At 36.9% G+C, this 20,107-nt stretch overlaps 1 protein-coding gene across 9 annotated transcripts in view; it reads right to left on the reverse strand.

Annotated features, from left to right (window-relative positions):
• The window catches only part of VEPH1 (ventricular zone expressed PH domain containing 1), a 211,450-nt gene that overhangs the window by 40,190 nt on the left and 151,153 nt on the right, over positions 1-20,107 (reverse strand). For 7 of the 9 annotated variants that reach the window (XR_004950618.1, XM_036219927.1, XM_036219925.1 and 4 more), the window contains 2 exons: positions 7,363-7,502; positions 4,596-4,730 (listed from right to left, as the gene is read on the reverse strand). Coding sequence is in view for 7 of the 9 variants with exons in the window: in XM_036219927.1 (XP_036075820.1) it covers positions 4,596-4,730; positions 7,363-7,502 (275 nt within the window). In the remaining 2 variants the exon portion in view is untranslated. Of the gene's footprint in view, positions 1-768; positions 3,605-4,595; positions 4,731-7,362; positions 7,503-8,617; positions 8,765-20,107 lie in introns of those variants that run through there. The other 2 variants (XM_036219930.1, XR_004950617.1) reach the window with 2 other exon arrangements.

Below are 20,107 nucleotides of genomic sequence, written 5' to 3' on the forward strand. Positions count from 1 at the left end.
CTGGACTATGTAGTCTGTTCCATTTATCTGCATGCTAATCCTTGCCATAAAAGTGGAATGATTTAATGATTATAGTATGTGTTAATATTTAGGAAAGTTCTCTTATTTTTTTCCCCCCAAATTTAAAAACTAGTCTCAACTGTTTATCTTTTACTTATGTTTTACCATCACTTCATAAGGCATCAAAAATCATTCTGCTAGAATTTAAATTGGAATTTAGTTGATGTTATTTGCCTTAGAAGTATTAACACCTTTGCAATGTTCATTATTCCCAGCCAGGAATCTGATATGTCACTGTTTTTTCAAGCCTCATTTCTCTCTATTGCTCTGCGACTTTGAGAAAATTAATTAATCTCTCTTCTACTTAGTTTGCTCTTTGTAAAGTATGAATAATAATATCTATCTCACAGGGTTGTTGTTGGAATTAAGTGAAATAATTGATATTAAATGCACAGTGGAGTGATTGGCATATTCTAAATGCCCAATAAAAGTTAATTATTATTATGATGATGACTATTATTAATTCTAATAGTTTTTTTGATTCTCAGATTATCTGACAATAATGTTGATTTTATTTCCTTCTTTCAAGTAGTATAATCCTTACTTCTGTCTTGTATTCTATTTATTCAACATATTATTATTATTTTAATGCCTACTATGAGCCAGGCATGTTCTTTAGACACCCAAGATTCTGCATGAATAAGACAGACAAGGTCCCAGTCTTATTAGGGAGACAGATATTAATGAAGTTTTTATACAAAACATTTGATTATTAAAAGCAGATGTTGAATTTTATCAAATGCCATTTAAATACCTAGAGATGATAATATTTTAATTTGAATTATTGAACTGATACCTTATATTTATATTAAAATTTTCTTATATTTTTATAACTTAAAAAATTATAGCATTACACTGCATAAGGATTTTCACATTTCTACTCTTGTGTGAGAATAGTAAATAGTTTGCAAATTATAATTTGAATTTTCTACTGCAAATTCCTGTTTGACATTTGGAGAGTGTTTTCTGGTAATGTTGGTCTGATCAAATCAGAAAAGTACAATCCTTCAGGTTCATCTTTCAGGTTGTCCTTCAGGTTTATCTTTCCAGCTCTACTCTGAACCTCTCTTAATGCATCTGAGACAGATTTTGAATTTATGTTTTCTTGAGGGATGGAAGGAGGTAAGAGGAGAGGGAGAGAGAAAGGGAAGATAGGAGGGAGAGAGACAGAGAGACAGAGAGAGAACAAGATAGAAACACTAGCTCAAAGCAGAACATTAGCTAACATTTATTGAGAAATCACAAGGGTAGTAATTGTTTTGAAAGCCCTCTATGTATTAACTTATTAAATCCTCAAACAGCTCTACAAGGTAGCTACCGATATTATTTATCATCTTTGTACAGGTAAAGAAACTGAGGCACAGACTCAAAGGCCTCAGAATTGGAAAGTGGCAGAGCCAGATTTTAAACCCAGGTAATCTGGCTTCAGAGTCAACATGCTTGACTATTCTGGTAGGTGTGAGTTAAGATAGGTAGGTTATCTGCCATCATGAACACAAAACTTTAGTTTTTCACAAAACAAAAGATTGTTTCTTCCCTATGCAAAGTGTGTGGTGCCACCCCTGCCTTTAGGCCCTTTGCAAGTTAATAGATGTCTTGCTGTTGATTTTCAGTTCTAAAATTCCAAGATACTACAAAAAGCAACCACAATAACAGCCTCTCCAGAGCTTTACATTCTACAGACTCAGGACTTATTCAAGGAGTTTCTTCCTTCATTGCTGAATCCTGAACCACTTGGCTTCAGTGTTAACTCCGTCAGGGCAGCAGATAAACATGTGCTCATCACTTTAAAAACACTGCTCTGTGTGTGTGTGTGTGTGTGTGTGTGTGTATACTGTTCATATGGTAAAAATAAAGCAGTCTTTGGACCTTTTTCACAGCTATTTTGAATTTGGTGTGTAGAACACTTCATAAAAAATAGGAGACAATTAATTTGAGAAATACTGAGGCAAATAATGTTGTCACATAACGTATAGTCTAGATATCAAAGTTTTTTCTAATATCCAGGCATAAACCAAATTATGAAACTTTAAAAATTTTGAAACAGCTTGGTTTACAGTTAATTTTTCCCTAGAGGAACACTTATTGGTATAAAACAAGAAATATGAATAAGTGTACAGGTTTGCCAACTTTTTTTTTTTTTTTAAATCTCTTAGGACTTGACGCTGCCTGCCAATTTACTAGTTGCCTCTACTTAAAATACAGTTCATAATACAAAATTTATAAGAATTTGAGGCATTGTCTTTAAATGTGATACAGCAGTTTAAAACTTGAATGAAATATGCAAAGAATCCCCTTCTACTTTGCATTGATGCAATTGTGGTATTTCCTTTGCTCTTTAATACTGCACATCTAATTCTTAAACCAAAGCTAGCAAATAATGGTGCAATAGTTGAGTGTGTCTTCCTTGTCTTACTGTAAATAAACTGATTAATCACACCCATTTCTCATCCCTTTACAATCCTTCAGCACTTAAAAGGTATTGTTAGTTTCACAGTACAACAGTTTTTGATTATTTTGTTACTTGTTTGTACTTTGATTTTATTTAACATCAGTAGATTTGTTCCCCTTCTCTATAATAAAACAAGGATGGAGACCATGATCATATACTCTTAGAACCTCTCATTTGCTCAGTAAACATCTAATGCCTAATCCTGGGTTTTCTCGAAGAAAAATAATAATCAGGATCTTTGAGTATGGGAAGGGCTTAAAGAATCTGTTATCTGATAAGGAGATATCAATAACCATCTCTATCCTCATTGCACATATTCTCTGTGAGTGATTCAATCTCCTCTGGTCATGACGTTAAGTAGTAGTACCTTAATGTCACTCAAATTCATATCTCCAGTTATGGTCTTCTTCCTGAGGTCCATAACAGCATTCCAACTACTGTCACCACCTGGTTATCTATGCAAACAACTCAGACTCAAATATGTAAACCAGAATGCTTTATCTTCTTTCTCCACATCAGCTCCCTTTGTGGTCTGTCTTCTTCAGGCTGGTACCATCATCAGTCTGGCCATCCAATGCACGTAGTGCCATCCTCGGTTCTTTCATTTTCCTTATCAGGTACCAGGTCCTGCTGATTCTACTTCTTTCATAGCTCTTGAATCCGTCCTCTTCCTACGACTTCCAGCTTTAGTTCCAGCCTTCATTTCTTACCTGATGATAGTAAGAGCTTCCTAATAGTCTTCCTGTCTCCAGTCTGGTTTCCTCTAATCATTCTCTCCATTCCCAGGTGTGTGGCTTTCCTCATATGCAAACCTGACTACATCGGAATACATTTACTTTCAGTTTCACTCTGTAGACTGGATGGGGATATTTCCACATTCTGGTCTTTTCCTAGTTGGGAGACCTGCTCAGGAGGTCTCAGCCAACCTTGTTTTGAGAGCTATGCCCCTGTTTCCACACTTTTAAAATGTTCTGTGTCTCAAATCATACTTGCCTGAGTCAGCAGAGCTAGCGCGCTCTCTCTCTCTCTTTCTCTTTCTCGCCCCCCACCTCCTCTCTTTCTCTCTCCTCTGGCCCACCTTGTCTTCATTTTCTTGCTTTGTGGTAATTGCAGAGGACAAGGGGATGAGAAGAAGCATGGAGGGAAGAAATGAAAAGCGCTCAAGAACCTGCAGCCCAATTCCCTGATGCTCTTTCCCTTTCAATTCTAGAGTCATGTCCTTTTCTCACACATTTTCTATTCCATACCATGTATGTAGTTTTTGAGTATCTCTGAGTATAGTTTTTGTGGGCTCCAGGTGGGCTGTATCAAGTCACTGCCTGAGCTTCAGATGAAAGTGTCGAGAATTTAGCTAAGCTACTCCGTGATATTCCTGCCTTGGCATTCATTTTGTTTGGCCAAGTCACCTGTGGGAGGCTTAAACTGACAGCAGCCCTCCAATGAGAGTGAATGTCCTAGATAATAGCCTGCAGAGTCACAAGCAAATGTTAAGTTTCTGATATGATTCCCCCAACTGCCTTTGTAATGAATTCTCTTCCACTTTCCAGGCCTTCCCCTTGTGTGCCCCTTAGAGAAGGCTCCATGGGGCTCACCAAAGCCCTGTTCTTTTTTGGTTTAAATTGACTAATCTGGCCTTAGCCTGGGAACCACAAAGTACTTTATCCACAGACCCAAATACAGGCGTGTGCCCCAGGTCCTGCCTCTCTCTCCATCTGCACCTTGCCTGGACCCCCGCACATGTCCCCTCAGGCCTGTTGTGTATTTCCTCTAGGACCTGTGAGTAATCGACTCTATTTTGATTTCTCTTGTGGTCTTTACTGAACTTGGGCTCACCCTCTGGCACTCCTTGCACCACTTAACAAATGTTAATTTAACAAAGTCAGAACAGACCAATGACCCTGTCTGCTGATAGCACTTTGTCTTTAGTCCACTGTAGCACCGCCTGAAAATTATTACTTATTAAGTGTTTTTTTGATAATGATAAAAGAAGGAAAACATTGAACTATTGAGAAAAAAGCAACCTGTTTCAAGATAATCTTGAATCTTAGTTTAAAATAACATGTCCAAGGAAATAAGCATTTACCTTCTGCTGCAGAAATGTGGATTCCATCATGGCTGTTTCGAAGCTGTGAGCACCCTCTGCCTGGGTCTTCTCCCACAGAGATCTGAGAAATTGCACAGAACGACTCTGTATGGACAGGGGCTCCGGAAATAGGCTCTGAAAAGGAATTAATATTTGATTGACTGCAAGACACTATTTGGTTCGGTTTGATCTTTAACATGATTTAAATTTAAATAAAACAACAAAGAAATCTATCTTGAAGATCAAACATAAAATACATTTTAGGCTTTTCATTTTTAACAGAAAATTAAAATTATTGAATAGGATTTTCAAGACAGTTGCTATTGATCTCTATAAATATGCCTAAGCTTTGTAATGTAGTATTTACCTCAGTGATTTCCCAAGCATGTTTCCAAACTGGAAAATGGTTAATATAAATATTCATATTTATTTTTACAAAGATCTGAGAATTAAGGTATAAAATTAAAGCTAGAGTACAAATATCAGAATAGATGATGAAGACTAGAAATTAAATAACTAATTGTTCATTATGCAACTACTCAAAAATGAACAGTGTGAGTGGGCATGTGAGGAAACAAAAACGTTTTTAATCCTAAAATGTAAAATGTATGAATATTCCAAGAGCTTTAAGATACTCTAAGTTGTTAGTGTAAAAAAAAAAAATCACAATTATATATATTTCATTCAAACTAATGAAAATAAAAATTTCAAAGAAAGATTTAGATTGTGTTTGTATATTTACTAATCAATTATGTTTTTCATAGTCACTTACATGTTGTGATGTTATACCTATAAATGTGAGGTTTCAATACAAGGGTACAATTTTATAAAAATATGCAGAACATCAACAAAGGGCATGAAATAGTATTTTGTACATATAATACCATATGGATTATACTTTATGTATAATTAAATAATGATATTGGCTTATAAAATCCTATTTTCTATGTCAATGACATCCAAGTATTAACTTATGAGACTCTCTAGGTGGTTTGTGTATATAAAATTTCTATTTAGTAAATAAAAATCAGTAAATTATCTTCTAGTAAAGATCTCATTATTGTCATCAAGATTTTCTGTTTCTTACACTGAATGAGGAAAGGTGGAGAATTTTATAGCCTGTGTAAGTGGCCCACAGATTAAAAAAGCTAAGAGCCAGTAACAGATAAATTGAGTATGCAACCATAACGTAGACATAACTTGAAATTTCTTAATTATTATCAGAAACTTATATAGTACATGATTTTTTCATTTAAAGAGGAGCAGAATTGGACTTAATTAATTATCAGTCCAAAGAGGAGCATTTAGACTGAAATCAGTGAATTAAAGAGCTCCACAAATGTGTGAAATTACAGAAGAGAAACAGTCTGGCCCATCATATAAGGCTAGTAGCAGGCTTGTAATCATCAAGTCAAAGAATTGATTTTTATTCAAATCTTTTATTAATATTGTGAAGTCAGGGCTCATCCAGACCACTCAATATCAAAGGTGTGGAAAAGAAAGGAATCATTATAGCAAAATGGACAAAAAAGAAAAAGCAACATAAACAGATGCTTTTTGGTGATTTTGCCTAAAAGAAAGGCAAAGGATGAGACTAAGTAAATAAAATTAGACCCAGGAACAAAAATAAAAGCACATTTTCTTGGTTTGTTTTCAGAAAACTGACAACTGTTAAGAAGAAAGGCAAAGATGAAGCCAAACACAAAATCACTAATGAAAACTATTTGAAAAATTGAAGTAGAAGAAAAATAAGGTCTTCATTTTTAAGAAAACGAAGAAAGAGCGATGCTGTTTTTTATATTCCAGTACAATTTGATTTACATCAAAATGCAAGTTGTTCTCTATTAGGTGTTAATAAGTCTTCTTAAGAAACTTAATATAGGAAAAGATGATAGTCTTAAAATACCTCTAAGTAGTCTCTTTTCTTAATTACTATAGTTACATCTATGATTATGATATATTCAGCATTAATCTGCCTTTATAAAGAAATATAACTATCTGGTTGGTGACTTTTGTAGAGGTTATTATAGAAATATTTTATTAATAGAAGTAAGTAAACTATCTTATCACTTGGCCTAATTTTTAACCATCTTAAAAAATTTGCAAAACAAGGCCACTGGACCAGGAGTCAGGTGGCCTGAGTCCAGCCCTTCAATTTTCTTATCTACAAAAATAATACCTAAGATCTTTTCTACTGCTAACATTTTATAAAATATATTCAAAGTTTTTATGAAAATTTAATGCATTCAAGGTAAGTATTTCCAAATAAGAATCTCTTTTGATACTAAAATTTTTGCATCAAATTTTCATTGTTAAGTTCAAAGTTCCTCTTTATGTAATTTTACCTATATATATATTCTATGGGAAAAGTAGCATTCTAGTTTTTTAACAAAGTTGAAAAGAATAAGTTGACACAAAAGTTAATTGGAGATTGAAAGACTGTAAATGAAGGCTAGCTCTACACAAGGGAAGTTATTCCTCCATATAAGCTGGGATTTATCATTGTTGCCGTTGTTTAACCAAAAGCATTTTCCCTTTCATTCTTCTTTTTTAAAAGTAAGGATATCAAGATATTAATAGGTTTGGCCTCCTGATTAGTAATCCAGGGCTTTTTATAAGGAAACTATTCTAAAATATAGAAAACCAATCCTTATTTAAAAATTAGTAATGAAATGTATATGTATTGCTGTTATCTACATATCCACTTTGGTCAAAGAACAATTCAGTAACTCATTAAGGGGCCATGACGAACATGAATTGTACACACCTGCTGAAATAGAAACATGATCTGGATCCACGGCTGAGGTTCTTGGCTGATGAGAATAAAACTGGATTTACTGTATAGGCAGTAATGACCCTTCAAGGAGCAGGTGAAGAACAACTTGGCTACACAGCTTTTCACAGAATCTATAAACAAATACACATAACATTAAACAGTAGATTCTTCCTAGAGTTACACTTTATACTTCAACACACAAACACCTTTAGAAATGCATACTTAGTTTTCAGTTTGTCAACTAATAACTTCAAACAACTGGGAGAGGACTCAATTCATAGAATGTAGGTTTAAATACAGATGCTTTAAACAAGCTATAGTTTATCCATCTTTCTCTCGTTTTAATTAACAGTGCATGAGGAATCTCCAAGTGACTCACATGGAAGAAAAAAACTCTTTCCAATAAAGAAGGAGATACCATGTTATTTCTATCTGATTTGGGCACCTCGAAATGATAACCTAGAAAGAATAAGCAGCCAGATGAAGGAAACCCAGGCTTTTCCTGGGCAGTGGATGGTGTGCATGAACCAGGGGTACTGTTCTCTTGGTTGCGTAGGACCCACACTGACAGCCTCCAGAATAACTCTGGCTAGAAGTGTAGCTTCCTGTGAACTGTCCTGGTCTGGTTTCAAAAGGTCATTTCATCTTGAAGAGCTTCAGCAGAGAAGCTTAGTTAATATCATCCTTAAGGGACAAGAAAGTAGGGGACGGTGGAGGTGGCAGCAGATAGCAAAGGTGGGGAGAAGCCATATGTCGGAGGAGCCATTCAACATTTACAATCCTACAAGACGGGACTTATTATTTCTATTTTAAAGAGGAGGAAACTTAGCCCATTTGAGGGTTCAGCTTAGTGGACCGCTCTCACTGCCTTGTTCACCACTATGACCTTGGCACATGACACACAATAGATGTTCCACAGAGAGTACCTGGAGAGACGAATAATACTCAGGGGTCCAGAAAAAAATTGCTCAAGCCTGCCTGGTCTGTGGCAGAGCCAGGATTTTAACTCAGCTGAGCTGATAACCATGTTAGAATGCTTTAGACACTACCATACTGGGGATTTAAAAATCTGTAGTCAAATTAACAGTTCATGGGGGGATTTATTGTTTCAGAATTAATCTCACATTTTAAATGGAATATTTTTAAATTTAATAGATTCACTGTGCCCTAGTATTAAAAATGAAATGGAATAGACTTTGTTAAAAGTCGATGGGGACCCTAATAAGGTGCCAGAGTCAGTCCCTACCTACGAGGATGCGTTGGGTTCCTTTGGAAGGTGAGGAGGCTTCTCTGTGCACCAACAGGGGTCAGGTGTGAAGGCATAACAGGCTTTTCAGGAAGAGTTCGGAAGAGTTAAGGGAGACTGGCCAATGACAGATTAGAGGCGAAGGCACTGGAAACAGAACAATAAAGTCATAGGGCCATTTAGAAATATATACTGAAATCTTAATACTATTAACAGCTTCCTGTGATTCTGAAATATTGGTATGAGAGAGAACCAGTTTTCATGAAATTGTTTTGGAGAATTAAAAAAAGATCAGGGCTGGGCATTCGGTATCCGCATATAAAATCAGAAATTACTTCTACATTCTGTGGGTGAATGGATCACGAGGTGTAAAGAGTGCTTGAAGATTGGAAAGACCCCAGAATAGAACAGAGCACACTATCAGCTTAAAATGGCCCTATGAGAAATTGTTTGAGAATGGTAGTTAGAAATATATGTTGGGCACTGATGCTCTGAAAAATGGACTTTAAATTAATCTATGCTAGAGAAATAGCAAACCAAGTCTACCATAAAAGCACACACACAAAAACGGTATTTGCAATAACTCTAAAATATGTATCCATTGAGACAGCAACATGTTTTGCTTTAGCAGAAAGTTTCAAAAGGAAACAAAATTCTTTTCTAAGAAATCATGCAGGGGCCCGAGGGTCGCAAGTTGGACTTTAGGCCTCTGCCCTGAAAAAACAGGTTTTGTCTATTTCCTTGCCCTAAATTCTTGCTGCTCATTCATGTTTTCTTTTGAAAATGAACTTCGTTTGGATTTATTTTACTCACCCTAGGTCTACCAGCTTTCTACACACAAACCGCAGGGGTCCCAGAGTGCATAAAAGGGGCAAAGTGGTAGAAGAGAGACTTCTAACTTAGAAGCATACACACTGGCTGGAAAAATAAATCAGTGCTGTGATAGAAAGTTTTGTTAATGCTTTCAGTAAGGCTGACCTGTATCAATATTTTTCTACTCATTATTTTCAAGGCTTCCCTGGCTTAGAAAGTTTTCCTCACAACATTTACATTTAGTTGTTAGTTTTTCTCTGTAATTTTCCCCCTCCTGTTCATTCGATGACATTGAATGGTAGACGTATGCTAAATTGCTGTTGAACAAATGAATGAACGTCAGACACTGTGTGGAGAGGAAGGTGGTTATGATATGGACCCTACTCTTAAGACTCTTACAGCCAAATGGGAGAAACATCTATAAACAACATCTATGAAAAACGTTGTTTATACACATCTATAAACAACATCTATGAAAAATTGTTTCAAGTCCATGAGATGATGGAGGGACACACTATCATGACCATTCAGAGAAATGAGCAATTTGTTCTCACTGGGGACATGTTAGAGGTGAACCATGAAAGATGATCAAGACTTTGCACTTAGAAAAACATGTGAGGGAGACAGGCATTTTAGGTGTAGGAAGCACCTTGGAAAAAAATTACACAAGGCATGAACATTGGAATTCCAGGTGGTAATTTTAGTGTATCTGCCTCATTAAGAAATGTTTTACTCAACATCAATTGATGCCCAAAGGCTTATTTATTTTTTGTTAAATATATAATTCTTTCCATAATCCACTGAATCAGATTGTTTTTCCTTTACTTTTGGTAGATTGCAGCTTACTTCTCTAAAATTCAAAGGATTTGGTTTGGCCATTATAAAGACAGTAGTTAACATGAGCCACAATACTTATAGAATATATATTGTAAGCCGAATACCCAAAATATATACAGAATACACATGGATAAATGTAAAGACATGATACAAAATACAAGAACATTTGGTCTTCCTTTTGAGGCAAAATCTTTAAGAATTATTTTGGAATATTTTTTTTCCTTGTCACTTTTCTCCCATAGTTCGTACATCTTTATTCCTGCACTACATTCCCTATACTACATTAAAATGTTGTAAGTACATTTAAACAAACTTTTATTTTAGAATATTTTTAAATTAACAGAAAAATTATGAATATAGTGTACAGAGTTCTCATATAGTATACACTCAGTTTTCCCTAATATTAACATCTTAAGTTAGTATTAATGACAAGTAACCAATATTTATACATTATAAAGAACTTAAGTCCACAGTTCACTCAAATTTTCTTAGTTTGTACTTAGTGTTTAGTGTCCTTTTTCTGTTCCAAGAAGTCATTCAGGATACCACATGACATTTATTCATTATGTATCCTTAGGCTCCTCTTGGCTCGGACAATTTCTCAGACCTCTGTTTTTGATGACCTTGACAGTTTTGAGAAGTATTTTTGTTAGATATTTTGTAGAATGTCCCTCAGTTGAAACGTGTCTGTTTTTCTCATGATTAGACTAAGATTTCAAGTTTTGGGGAGGAAGACCACAGGTAAAGTGCCATTTTCATCATTATACCAACAGTACATTTTATCAGCATTGTCTAAGGGATTTGAACCTGCCTCCCCAGCTGAGATACCTATTATTTCTCCAGGGACAGGATGGACAATCCAAAATAAATTGCCTATATCTTTAATAAGACCACATACATTGTCCAGCCCTAGAATTGTAACTTCGGGCATTACTTTCTATGGAATTACTATATAGTCAACAAAATTCACTAACCTGGGGGTAGGACAAATCTTTTCATAAGTCTAAAGAGCCTTGGAAAATCTACAAAGAGAAGTTCTTTATAGGCCTGTGTAAAATGGGAATAATTGGTTTCTTTTATTCGTAAATACAACAGGAGAAAGTAGGAGAGGGTTCTGAACCCAGAAGAAATAATCAAAATGACGAGGCTCAGAGTTCCTTAGAGCTGGAGAGGTTGTGGAATGAGGTAAAAGAAGGGCTGGGTGGCACCTTGAATGATGCTTCGCTATGGGTTGATAAGTGCATCTGTTTTTCTAATTGTCTATGTTGTATCTGGGAAACACACCATTCTTCTTGGGAGGATAGACACTTACAACTTATCTTGCAGGGTGGTCACATATATAATCATGCCATTATATTCTTTTATTTAGAAATTAGTGCTTTTTAAGAATAAAAATAGAATATGGCTTTGGTTTTTTAATAGCTAGCAGAAATATCAAATAATTGGCTTTATGTTTTGGAAAAAGAAATAAGTAAGCTCTTGTTTTGAATTATTTATCAAACTTACACTGTGAAAGTTCTCTTCCAGCTAAATAAGTGTCAAATATTTGGCTTGTTTCCCAGGTTTTTCAACTGAGTCATTCTTCTCCAAACTGTATTTCTAGAATGATTTATAAAAACTCAAAACACAGGGATATTTTGCTGAAATTGCTAGGTTGAAAGTATTCACACATGTAGTATAATTTATAAATAAGCAACAAATTCAAAGAAGGCATTCGAGGGGCTTACCAGGAAGGGAGCTAATTTTCATCAACTTCTTATGTTGTACATAGGTGTCAGTGGAACAAATCACATTGAACTGTTATAAAGCAGGTTTTTTCACCCCCATTTTACTAAGAAGAAAATCTCAATTTCAAACTTCCAGGAAGCAAAGAAGCTGAAATTTGATCCAGGTTCCAGAGTCTATTCTCCTTCCAATATATTATTGAATGGCTCAGAAAATAGAGGTGATAGAAGTACCTCAAAAGAGGAAGTATAGTTCAGTAGAAAAATCCTTGGCCCGGAAGTTAGACAACCAAAGCCTTAGTTGATCAACTCATCTTTTCTCTCTGTCCTCTTGCTTCTTCTCTATAAAATGGGGTAGGCCAAAAGCTGATGTAGCATGTACTTTAAAAAATTTTACATTTTTACTTGCTTATTATCTATCTCTCTCTAGATTGTAAGCTGCATGAAGGTAAGGATTTTTTTTTTAGTGTGGTAAAATAAATATAACATGAATTTTAGCCATTTATGGAATACAATTCAGTGGCATTAAGTACGTTTACATTGTTGTACAATCATCATCACCATCCATCTCCAGAACTGTTTCATCTCCCCCAGCTGAAACTCTGTGCCCAGTAAAGTATAACTCTGCAATTCTCTCTCCCTCCCAGTCCCTGGCAACCACTAATCTATTTTCTATCTATGAATTTGGCCACTCTAAGTATCTTATATAAGTAGAACAATATAATATTCATTCTTCTGTGTCTGGCTTATTTCACTCAGCACGTCTTCAAGGTTCATTTACGTGGCAGGGTTCATCAGAATTTCATTCCTCTTTAAGGCTGAATAATTTTCCATTGTGTGTATATGCCACATTTTGTTTGTCCATTCATCTGTTGATGAATGTTTGGGTCATTTACACCTGTGGCTACTGTGAATAATGTTGCTATGAACATGGGTGTGCAAAGATGTCTTTGAGGCCCTGACCTCAATTCCTTTGGGTATAAACCCAGAAGTGGGATTGACAGTTCATATGGTAATTACTTTTTTGAGGAACTGCCACGCCAGAGTGTATCTTTTTAGCTCTGAAATTTTATGATTTGATGAGGGGCTATAGAAGGACTACAGTGTCTGTGATGACTGCTCAAAGTGGGTTGGATGTTTTCCCAGGGCTACCAGCACTTGGTCTCAGCACTCAATACAGGCCAGATGGCAACAGGGTCTGTTAGAACAGAGTTCCTCTTCCTGCTTGACTTTAGTCAGACAGAAACCACCGAAGGCATTTCTTCCATCTTCCATTTAATTCTCTTTTGATGTTTTTCAAAGACATGGAATTCAAAATACTGACCCAGAATGAATAAATATCCTAAATTGACAGAAAAAAGTAGAAGGAAATGAAACTAGTAATTTTCCGAAGTCAGTAAAAAAACAAAACAAAACATGCTTTTGAAGTCAACCATAAATTACAATTTTGGGAAAAAAATGTAGAACTAACTTACCACTTTAATATACTTTTGATTTTGCCTGAAAAAAGAAAAAATGGAAGGAGGTATCACGAGCCAGTGCGGACCACTTATTAAGCTTTAATTACATATGATTTGCAAAATATATTTTTGTCTTAGACTAAAGCTGTACTCTCTGTCATTCCCAAATTAAAGTTTAGAATTTTGAACAGAATAATAATTATCTCATAACTTTGATGTAGGAAATAGAAAAGACATTCCAATGTAAAAAATAATTAGATTCTCAAAAGTGAAGATGATTTTCTGAAATGACTGAAATGATATCAAATAATTTTTAAAGAGTAGACAATGCTTTAATCATCTTGATAGTTCCGGGGCTGGGTTTTGTAGTAGGTTCCCAGAAATGTGAGTTGTTGAACTGATGTGTGCTTAAGGAAAAACTGCCAAATTTCTCATTTGATGAAGAAACTAGAGCAGGAAGGTGATGAGAAAGAATACTTTGTCCCGTTTTCACTAAGCACTATTTACAACATTATTGGTTGAGAAATACATGGTCCCTTCTCAGCAGCTGGTTGGCCACTGGCCATGTCACACGCCCATGTGTACAGCATCTCACCCAGAGCAAAAAGTGCTATGCTCATTTTCCCAACTGTGGCAAAAATCCCAGCCAGTTGTCAAATAAGCATGACAAATGCTTTTGTTCTGAATCATCAGAGAAATGAAGTAACGTTCTTTTGCAAGTGATTGCTTTATTAATACAAATAAACTTCAGAGAAGCAAAGGGAAATTTGGAAATTGTATACTCAGGAATGTACAAACCGTAGGTGTACAATATCCTAGTCTTTGGCCCTGATTTTGAAAAAAAAGAAAAGTCAAAATTCTGTATTGGTATACTAACACATATATTTATATAAGTGTATGGAAGAAAAATTTGTAAGGCTCTAAATCAATCACTGACTGATTATTCTGGGTTGAGAAGTGAGATTGGGTATGCGGAGCATACAATTTTTATTTTATAGATTTCTGTATTTTTATAATTCTCCCTTTAAGGGTTTATATTCATGTGTTACCTATATAATTTTTAAAAAATCATATAAAGAGAAAAATTGATATTGCTTAAATCAGGCAATTTAAATAATGTTTCACTTACATTGGAACGGGGCTAATGTTTATGATTTTAAATATATTTTTCTCTTTTGCCTTCCTGGGTTCATAACCTTCACTCTAATGCACTTGAGCCTCCCCTGACCTGGCAGTTGGGTGGGCACAGGAGTGGTGGTAGGCTGAACATTAGACAGTTTTAGGAGTACAAAGGTCAGATAGGATTTAACTGCCGAACTTGAATTATGCAGCATGACAATAGGCTTGCAAGCAAAACTTTTGTCTTGAGGAAGGATATTCTAAATTTCCTCATGTCGCTTTAGATTAACCCCTGAACATGGAGAATTTACATCATAGATCTGTGGTGCGGAGGGGATGGCAGCCAGGTCAGTTCCAAAATTGGTAGGGAGAAGAGTATAACATAGAAGATGTAAAAGAGAAGACTTTTCAGCTCAGGGACGATTGTAGAAAAGAGAGAGACAAGTGAGAAACCATTAGAAGTGGCTCCTGATTTGCCCATCTTTGGACCTCAGCCTAGAAAAGGGGGAGCCTATTAGACAAGCTGTGATAACGTGAGGAGACTGATGATCTTCAGGAAGGAGATCCATTCCCAGGTACCAGTACAGGGCAGTCAATTTAATTAAAGATCATAGAGCTAGGCACAGGAGGTCTGAGGTTCAGCCTTGCCTCTGTTATGGAGTGGAAAGGAGGAAGAAGGAACTGAGATTCTTGCTTAACAGTTTTTCCTGAGAAATCACTACAGGGGTGGGGGAGGTCTGCAGAGTGCACTATAGAGAGAACAGTCCAAGCCAGGCCTCAGAGGGGGCCATAGATCAGTGAGTGTGAGGTGAGGTTAGATTGGCCAGGTAGAGCTATGCTCATGTGCACAGTGCCTGGATGTTAAGTTACACTGTCCTGGACTTCATCTGTGTGTGCCAGCCGGGAGAGGGTGATCAGACAAACAAAGGACATTATCTTTTAGGCAAGAAGACACTCCTTCTTTCCTCCCATGCCCAGGCACAATGCTTTTCCACCACAAGGAAACAGAACCCACCTCCTCTTGTTCCCAGACAAGCATGGGAGAGAATAAGAGAAAGAACATTTCCATCCAAATTAGAAATTGTTTCCTAAACATACTATCCAAATGGGATTAAATTCATACAGGGACTCTTAATTTCCCTCTTCACTAACCTGCGGTTACTCATGATGAGTTCTAGATAAAATGATAGTGTATTTTCTTTGCACATCTGAGTTGTAATGTGAAATTTTGTAATCTTGCAATAAGTGAAAAGTAATGGTAGAGAATTAGACTGCAGTGAATAAGAAGACTTAAGTGGAGAAAGAAATCTTGTCCTAATAAAAGATCAAAGAGCCTTATTAAGAGACAGTAATCGGCAGAGGATGTAGAGTAGGCAGAGTTAGGACATCGTATATTTTGCCCATGAGGGCTAAAATACAATCATACACAGTAGAACATAATGTCTCTTGGTGCATATATGATTGTGTATTTCTTATGTGAAAACTATTAAGAAATTGCATCAGCCTACTGTTTTAAGTTGCTATTAAAGAACAGAGTGAGACTCACCCATTAACCTTTACATGATGGAGTATTTGGGATGCGGCTCTGACACAGGACTGAAAAGCCTCTCCCTCAGAAGCCATTCTGGAGCTAATTGCTCTGAGCCCTCACTCAAAGCCCACTCCTTCTCCAAGGTGGTGGTTAAGAGCACAGACTCTGGAACTAGACTCTTCTACTTACTAGTTTTATGTCCTTGAGCAAGTTACATAACCTATCTGTGACTTAATTGGGAATAATAATAACAGCATCTATTTCTAATGGTTGTTCAGAGTCACCAACCAGCCTGGTTTGCCTGGGCTAACCAGTGCTAAAACTGGAAACATCCTGAGCAGTTGGGAAAACCAAGAGCAGTTGGCTAGCTTTGTCAATGCGAGAATAAAATGAGTTGACTTGTGTGCACTTCTCTGACATAAGTGTGCTCAGCACTGAGTAAGTGCTTAGTAATGTTTGTTATTGTCATGATCACTATACAACTACTACTATTGTGTCTGGAAAAAGAAATGATCCCTCAGCCAGGTGGAGGTATTTGCTTGTTGCCTTCATGCTACTTTGATTAGAGAAAAAGAGGCTGCATCATGACCCCTGGAATCTCTAGGTGTTTTAGTGTCCTGAAATTTTCACCTAATTGTTTATTTTAAAAAGAACTTAATATAGAATTAATACTTAAGTACAGACTGAAATGGAATTCTGTACAATGAAAATAAATTACTCTAGGGACATGACGAAAGATCTAACGAGAAAGAAGCTCTAGTAACAGTGCTTGAAGCCATCCACCTGGTCTCTCCAAAATCCTCCAAAGTTCTCCAAAGTTCTCAGACTCCAGTCAGGAGTAAGTGAAGCTTTTGATGCTAATGCTATTTTGAGGGTCAGAGTCACAGAAATGTGGTAAGAATACCACTGGGAAGCTCTAAGGAAAGGCTTCATATTTCGCTATATTCAAAGCATCATAAGTGAGAGGAAGACTTCCTCGCAGCAGAATAAGGGAAAAACAGCTAACATCAATTGATTGGTTTTTATGGTGGGCACTGTTCTAAGAGCTTTATGTATGTGTTGCCACTTAGTGCTCACAACATTCCTGTGATATAGACTTCCGGTTTAGAGAAAGAAGCTGTAGCTGAAAGATGTTAAGTAATGTATTATGCTTAAATTAAACAGCAATTACTAACAGTTGATGCCAAAGAGTGGTATAATTTATAGCCAAGTATTTTTAATTATGTAAATTCTATTATGAATTATATACCACTTTCATTTGCACAGTACCTAGGGATTTGTTGATAGTTTGTTTTGCTTTTGATTGCAGTTTTGATCATTATAGTACAATTGGATGAGTTATGTGGCATATTCCCATTCATACTCAAACCTCTCTTGACGGAAGCCCATGTGAGTGACCCATGAAATCCCACTTCTGGGTATTACTGTTATCTGCCTGGGAACCACCTGACCTGGAAGTATAGCAATCAGGGAAATAAGTCAAGGAAATAAATTGCCTCTGTCAAGTTAGCTTTGGAGACTAGAAAGTCTACAGTAAAAGCAAATGTCATAATCATAAAATTATTTTACTATAAATTAATGTTACACATGACAGAGGTCAATATATCTTTGAAAACCTTAGTTTTACCCATTGTTTCTTTCAAGTTTATTCAAATGTAACTTGTTTCATTCTTAGGTAACCTAAAATCTGGAGATGATGACATTAATCATCATAATTAACATTAAAGAGAGCCAACTTTTTTACTCTTTCTGGTTTAGTATTTCTACCTTCATTTTCTTATTGCTGCCCAGAGACAAAGTTATATCATAAAACAGAATAGCAATGTTATTCAGCCTCTAGAAACTCAACCTTCTAGTTGCAAATTTGAAACAGCTGTTTATATATTTTGTCCCATAGAGAAAGACAGAAAGATCTATAAAAGAGCTAACATTAGAGTTAATAGAGTTGAATTATCATTCTTGCCTCAATTATTTATTTCCCAGTGGTCTGTGCTGTAGCATGAACAATCAGCGTTCATTCAACAGAGGCTACAGGAGTGGCCTACTGCCCCCCCAGAAACTCTGGCATCTCAAATATTTGCCTTGTGTGGGAAATCTGATGCCAGGTGCCAGTTAAAAGGGACTCTCTCTATAAGACAGGATTGCAGTGGAACCACCTCAGAAAACTATTGTGTTCTTTAAAATCTTGAGATTCAAACACACTTGGAAGCATGGTGAAGTTCACAATACAATTTCCCCCATGTATTTAGATCATAATGGCTTCATTTTAAAATGAAAGAAAATGTATCTGCCTTGGTAAGGCCTTTATTGTTAATTTTTCTGCTTTACTGAAAGCCCTCTCTGGTGAAGAGGAACCTGAGAATCAGAAAGTCAAGATGTATTTATGACCCATAATACAGGAGGTCTTTATGACCCATCTGCAAGAGCCTGCTTAAAAATGATTGAGATATTCAATACCTATCTATATGTTGTGATAGCAACTCACTCAAAGGTAATCTCTTAGCGCAAAACCATTGGGCTGGTGCCCCAGCAAAGAACCTTCCACATTCATGAATTCACAATTATCTGAGCAACCAGTTACACAGTGTCTGGTATTACTCTGAATGAAAATACTCTATAAGGAAACAGTTATTATCGAGTCCTGGCCTGGTCTCCTGGATTGAAAGAAGCGGCAGCAAAAAGAGCAGGTGAGATAAGGGTTGAGGAGTCTTTCCTAAGATTTGGATGACAAAAAGGCAAGAAGTAGCTACAGTGTTAGGTCTCTATAAGCGCTAACAAGGAACCTGAAATGGCCATGTGCTCCAAGAACAAATACCACAGAACCCACCTTTGCCTATGCTAGCCCTGGCCACCCATCAAGAGCAACAATCTCCCATGGCAGGCTTTGACTGAGCCACCTCCAGAACCAAAAAGGGCAGACCTGGAGGTTAACCAGGAGCTCCGTCACCACTGGGCTGGAGACAGCCTGGGTTGGGATGAACACAGATGGAGATACATGAACAGCAAGCCATGGGTCCTCACTTTCTCCCACTGGGGGGACCCACCCCATTTCCTCATTGGAATAAAAGCTGGCTCTGAATCTTGCCTCGCTGCTACCAGAGCCCTCCCACGTGGAGACTGGCCCTATTCATGGATCTCCCTGTGGCCACTTGAATGGACATGCTGGAAACATGCCTTTGGCATTCATTTGCTGCCGAGAACTGTATCTGTCCAAGAGCTCTGTGTGCCCTGTAAACATCATCCTTTTAGATATGACTTTAGGCCTTTTTTGCAGGGCCACTGCTTATAGCCACATAGGCTACCCACTGCATGAGTTCAGCGGGTGTCATTCCCATAGGCCACAGTGTAAATGGTGCCCTTCTGGAGTAGCTGATGCAGAGGGCCTGCCCATCCAACACAAGTTGCCACACTCCTTGGACGGTGTGACTTGAGATTGTATGGAGATGCATGGGGAGGCTGACCACCTATTCTAGTTAATTTTTACTCATCCATGATGTCTTACCCCCATTCTCTGGGCTTATGATAGTTTTTCTTCTCTCAACTGCCTGCATACCTCATGGCCAAGACCCCGCTTTGTGATTCCACCAAGTCTCATTTAGCTAAGTCTAGCCCCAGGAATGAGAGACGGGGAGGGAGAGATACATTTGAGAAACTGTTCATGACTCTTGTTCCAACAGAAGAATGCAGAGAGCACAGGATGTCTCTGAACACCGTCAGTAGCTTATAGAGCACAGTGAATTTCCACTGAAAGAGAACTATACTTCTTGTGGTTCATTCATGGCATATGTATGTCAATGGTGACTAGGCAAATCAATAATAAAGGCAATCAAAATATGCCTGTACTAGGCCGATTTCAATAAAAATAGCCTTAAGAACCTGAAACTTCATCAACGCTGTTCTAAGAACCTGAGAACATGCTTCCACACGTAGGTCAGCTTCATTATCACAGGACGAGGTGGGCTCAACCTACAGCACAGCAGCCAGCAGCACAGATTCTGCTCCTGGA

This window comes from Rousettus aegyptiacus, unplaced genomic scaffold (genome assembly GCF_014176215.1).
Source record: "Rousettus aegyptiacus isolate mRouAeg1 unplaced genomic scaffold, mRouAeg1.p scaffold_m13_p_4, whole genome shotgun sequence".
NCBI classification, from domain to species: domain Eukaryota; kingdom Metazoa; phylum Chordata; class Mammalia; order Chiroptera; family Pteropodidae; genus Rousettus; species Rousettus aegyptiacus.